This window comes from Microcaecilia unicolor, chromosome 5, assembly GCF_901765095.1.
Source record: "Microcaecilia unicolor chromosome 5, aMicUni1.1, whole genome shotgun sequence".
NCBI lineage: Eukaryota > Metazoa > Chordata > Amphibia > Gymnophiona > Siphonopidae > Microcaecilia > Microcaecilia unicolor.
Window position 1 is genome coordinate 23,787,935 of NC_044035.1, and position 4,795 is coordinate 23,792,729.

A 4,795-nucleotide genomic window follows, 5' to 3' on the forward strand; every position below is an offset into this window, starting at 1 on the left:
ATGTGCCCCCTCACCTCAGCTCTGGACCCCCCCCTACCACTGAAGTCTGGCTACGCCCCTGGTTTGATCTATTCTTACTGTACACCTTGAGTGAATTCCTTCAAAAAGGCGGTAAATAAATCCAAATAAATAAAATTAATAAGCGTGCACTAAATGCTAGATGCCCAATGTTCTATGGGTGTGTCTAGCGTTTAGCATGCGCTAATCAGTAGTGTGTGCTAAAAATGCTATCTTGGGGCCCCACTACTAGGCAAAACATCGCAAAACGCTTTAACGCATTTCTGTGTTGTGTGTGCTAGCCATGTATTAAGGGCTTAACACCCTTCAGGTAACCAAATCAGAGTTTTTACGGAATAAGCTGACAATCCCAGTATTGTGCTGCAAAATGTATGATACAAATCTTCTAACTTTTCATCTTTTATTACAGAAGCTTGTTTGCAGAACCTCCGACTGCTTGACTTGGATGTATTGTGCTTTCAGATGCAGTACGTAACAGATGGGTTTTATTCCACTCACGTTGTTCTTTCCAACCCGTGTGTTGGAGCTTTACAATATACATTGTAAACACCACAATTTGTTTTTGTTAGTAAGAAAAATGAAGTACTTCAAAGCCAGAAATCACCATGAGTAGTAATATAGGAAAAGAGAAGGACTCTAAGGAAAAGGAACTGAAAGTCCCATCTGTGAAAGAGAGAGAAAAGGAAGCAAAAGCCTCTGGAGGATTTGGGAAAGACGGCAAAGAAAAAGAACCTAAGACTAAAGGGAAAGATGCCAAAGAAGGGAAGAAAGACTCGAGCGGTGCACAGCCAGGGGTGGCTTTTTCCGTGGATAACACAATTAAACGTCCTAATCCAGCACCAGGAGCACGCAAAAAATCTAGCAATGCCGAGGTGGTCAAAGAGCTAAACAAATGTCGAGAAGAGAATTCAATGCGTCTGGATTTGTCCAAGAGGTCTATACACATACTTCCAGCATCTGTCAAAGAACTGACCCAGTTAACTGAACTCTATTTGTACAGTAACAAGCTTCAGTCCCTACCGGCAGAGGTGGGATGTCTGGTGAACCTGATGACATTGGCTCTAAGTGAGAATTCGCTTACCAGTTTACCGGACTCTCTGGACAGTTTGAAGAAACTGCGGATGCTTGACCTACGGCATAACAAACTTCGAGAAATTCCTTCTGTGGTGTACAGGCTAAGTTCTCTCACCACCCTCTATCTACGTTTTAATCGCATAACTGCTGTTGAGAAGGACATCAAAAACTTGTCGATGCTCACTATGCTTAGCATTCGGGAAAATAAAATCAAGCAACTACCTTCTGAAGTTGGTAAGATAAATTAATTATTTATTCCATCCCCTTCACCCTTTCTGTCCAAGAAGAAATGTGGTTCTTAGGTCCTGATTGGTAATCGCAGTAGAAGGTAACTTCTGGTTTCCTCTTTGAACACTCCCTCTTTTCACCATGCTTAGCATTCGGGAGAACAAAATCAAGCAACTACCTTCTGAAGTTGGTAAGATAAATTAATTATTTATTCCATCCCCTTCACCCTTTCTGTCCAAGAAGAAATGTGGTTCTTAGGTCCTGATTGGTAATCGCAGTAGAAGGTAACTTCTGGTTTCCTCTTTGAACACTCCCTCTTTTCACCATGCTTAGCATTCGGGAGAACAAAATCAAGCAACTACCTTCTGAAATTGGTAAGATAAATTATGTATTTATTCCATCCATCCACTCCACCCTTTCTGTCCAAGAAAACAAATTGTGAATCTTAGATCCTGATAATGAAATTACCTTCTACTCTTATGACCAATTGAACATTCCCTCATTACAATGTTATTTTTTTTTTTTTTTACAGTGCAGCATGTAAACTCGAGGTGCTTGTAATGTCTGTTTGTATTTCTGGTTTAATGATCATATTTTTTTGTAACCAGACAGATTGCATAATTGACAGGCCTTCACCTTTTGGTTGATGTTATCTTAGATTTGAAGCCTTCCTTCCTTCCTTGGATTACCATTCCCTTATGGCAGTTTATAATAAACAGAATAATTCAATAATCATGATATTGGAGAGAGAGTGGCATGTTTCCTGTTGTTACATTATTTTAAATTACCGATACTAGCAGCTCTTTTAAAATCCAGTTTACAGTTGAAACTATCATAGATTCCTTCTTCCCTTTTCCAAGTCTCTGTTTTTATATTTTCTGGGAATGTACTGTTTTTTTTTAATGTCCCTAAGGGGAAAATAGAACTTCTACCTTGCAGTTTTCACCATTGTGGCTTGGAATCGGGGTCTAGGGGGCTAGTTCTTTTCAGACTCTCATGCGGATGTGTAAGAGATTTAGGGGCCCTTTTACTAAGCCGTGTAAATGTCTATTCGTGCCCAACGCACACCAAAATGGAGTTACTGCCCGACTACCGTGTGGCTCTTGTGTTAATTTCATTTTTGGCGCATGTCGGATACGTGTGTCCGAAAAATATTTTTATTTTTGGGCATGTGTAACAGAGGCGTGCCAAGTGGCATTTGATGCACGTAGGTCATTACTGCCCGGTTACCGCGTGAGTCTTTACCACTCGGCTAATGGCTGGCAGTAAGGTCTCAGACCCAAAATGAACACGTGGCAATTTCATTTTGCCGCACTTCCATTTTTGGCAAAAATTTTTAAAAAGGCCTTTTTTACAGGTGTGCTAAAAAATGGATAGGCGCATGCCCAAAACCCGCGCCTACACTACCGCAAGCCATTTTTCATCACGCTGTTGTAAAAGGACCGCATAGTATGGCTAGCTGAACAGTGAGCTTTGGAGGAGAGTTACCGGGACAAGAGTGTTTTTGTATGCTGATTGATAAAGTGGTGTTGTGTTCCTCTTATTCTATGAACAAAATATTTGGGGGAAAGTGTTTTGTCATTGATACAGTTCAGTAATGATGCATCATCAAAGCCTTCTGACCTCTGACTATTCATCAGGGGCGTAGCCACGGGCGGGCCTGGGTGGGCCCCAACTTCGGGTCAGGCCCGCCCAGCAGCAAAGTTCCTGACGGCGATTCCAGTCACAGCGATTCCCACACGCTGCCTGCCAGTGCCGGCTGCCGCTCAATCTCCTTGCGCTACTGCAGAGGAGAGATTCCGGGTTAGCGCTTAGTAGCGCGAGGAGATTGTTGAGCGGCAGCCGGCAGGCAGCGTGTGGGAATCGCTGCGACTGGAATCGCCGTCAGGAACTTTGCTGCTGGGCGGGCCTGCAAGGAGGGTGAGATGCTGCAGCTACACGGGGGGGGGGGGGGCAAGATGTCGCATGGGGGAGGGAAGATGGGGGGGACACAGCAGCTGCACAGGGGGAAGGGAAGATGGAAAGAAAGATGCTGCACAGGGGGAGGGAAGATGGAAAGATGAGGCTTGGTTGGTGGGTGAGGGAGATGCACGGGGAAAAAGGGAGAGATGCAGCAAAGGGGTGGAGCGGTGAGGAAGGGAGAAGTCTTGGCTGTGTATGAGGTGGAGGGGAGGGACACATGCTGCATACAGAGGGGATAGGTGGGGAGGGGGAGAAATGGTAGGCATAGGGGTGGAGAGGAGGGAGAAATGGTGGGTATAGTGGTGAAGGGAGGGCGGAGAAGAGAAAATTTTGTGCCCACCCACTTTGGGCTCAGGCCCACCCAAAACTGGCTGTCTGGCTACGCCACTGCTATTCATTATTCTCAGCCCCTTCACAATGTTCTCTGAATGCGCAATGGAGGCAAGGATAGTGCTGGGCAGACTTATACGGTCTGTGCCAGAGCCGGTGGTGGGAGGTGGGACTGGTGGTTGGGAGGCGGGGATAGTGCTGGGCAGACTTATACGATCTGTGCCAGAGCCGGTGTTGGGAGGCGGGGCTGGTGGTTGGGAGGCGGGGATAGTGCTGGGCAGACTTATACGGTCTGTGCCAGAGCCGGTGGTGGGAGGCAGGGATAGTGCTGGGCAGACTTATACGGTCTGTGCCCTGAAGAGCACAGGTACAAATCAAAGTAGGGTATACACAAAAAGTAGCACATATGAGTTGTCTTGTTGGGCAGATGGATGGACCGTGCAGGCCTTTTTCTGCCGTCATCTACTATGTTACTATGTAAATTCAGAAAGCCTAGGAAAAGAAGTTCAGGTTGTTTATTTTTTGTTTTGCTCTATTTCATGAACGTGTGTATATATTTTTTTTAATTTAGTATGTGTAACAAAGCATCTTGAGTTCTTGATGGCATAAAGCAATCGGTCCCTCCTGGGACCGCTGTCCCCTATAAACGGTTTTGCCTTTTCTTTGTTAGGGTTTTTCCAAGTGCCTCCAACAACTATCGAAACATAGCAGTTGATAGAAAATGACAGTAGCACTGTCTAGTCTGCCCATTTCCCCACTCATTTATATTATGCTTGTGTAACTTTTTGTTTTATGGAGAACAGTGGGAGGCAGGGATCTATAGAGCTATGAGTGACACATATACAGAGCAGATCACCAAACAGATGACACAGACGTAGTGGAAGTAAGTTTAAATATTTTAATGCATAAATGGGCTCTGGTTACGTGGAGGGGCATAATCGAACGGGGCGTCCATGTTTTCCTTGGGCCGTCCTCGCAGGACGTCCCGGTGAAGGGCGGGGAAACCCGTATTATCGAAACAAGATGGGCGTCCATCTTTCGTTTCGATAATACTGTCGGGGACGCCCAAATCGCAAAATTTAGGTTGTCCTTAGAGATGGTCATCCCCAGACATGGTTGTTTCTGATTTTCGGTGATAATGGAAACTAAGGATGCCCATCTCGAAACGACCAAATGCAAGCCC

At 45.2% G+C, this 4,795-nt stretch overlaps 1 protein-coding gene across 1 annotated transcript in view; it reads left to right on the plus strand.

The window, feature by feature from the left end:
* Nucleotides 1-616: 616 nt before the first annotated feature.
* Nucleotides 617-4,795, plus strand: part of LOC115469959 (leucine-rich repeat protein SHOC-2) — a 176,597-nt gene continuing 172,418 nt past the window's right edge. Inside the window, exon 1 of the mRNA XM_030202759.1 lies at nucleotides 617-1,326. Coding sequence (XP_030058619.1) covers nucleotides 624-1,326 — 703 coding nt within the window. The 5' untranslated portion in view covers nucleotides 617-623. The remainder of the gene's footprint in view (nucleotides 1,327-4,795) is intronic.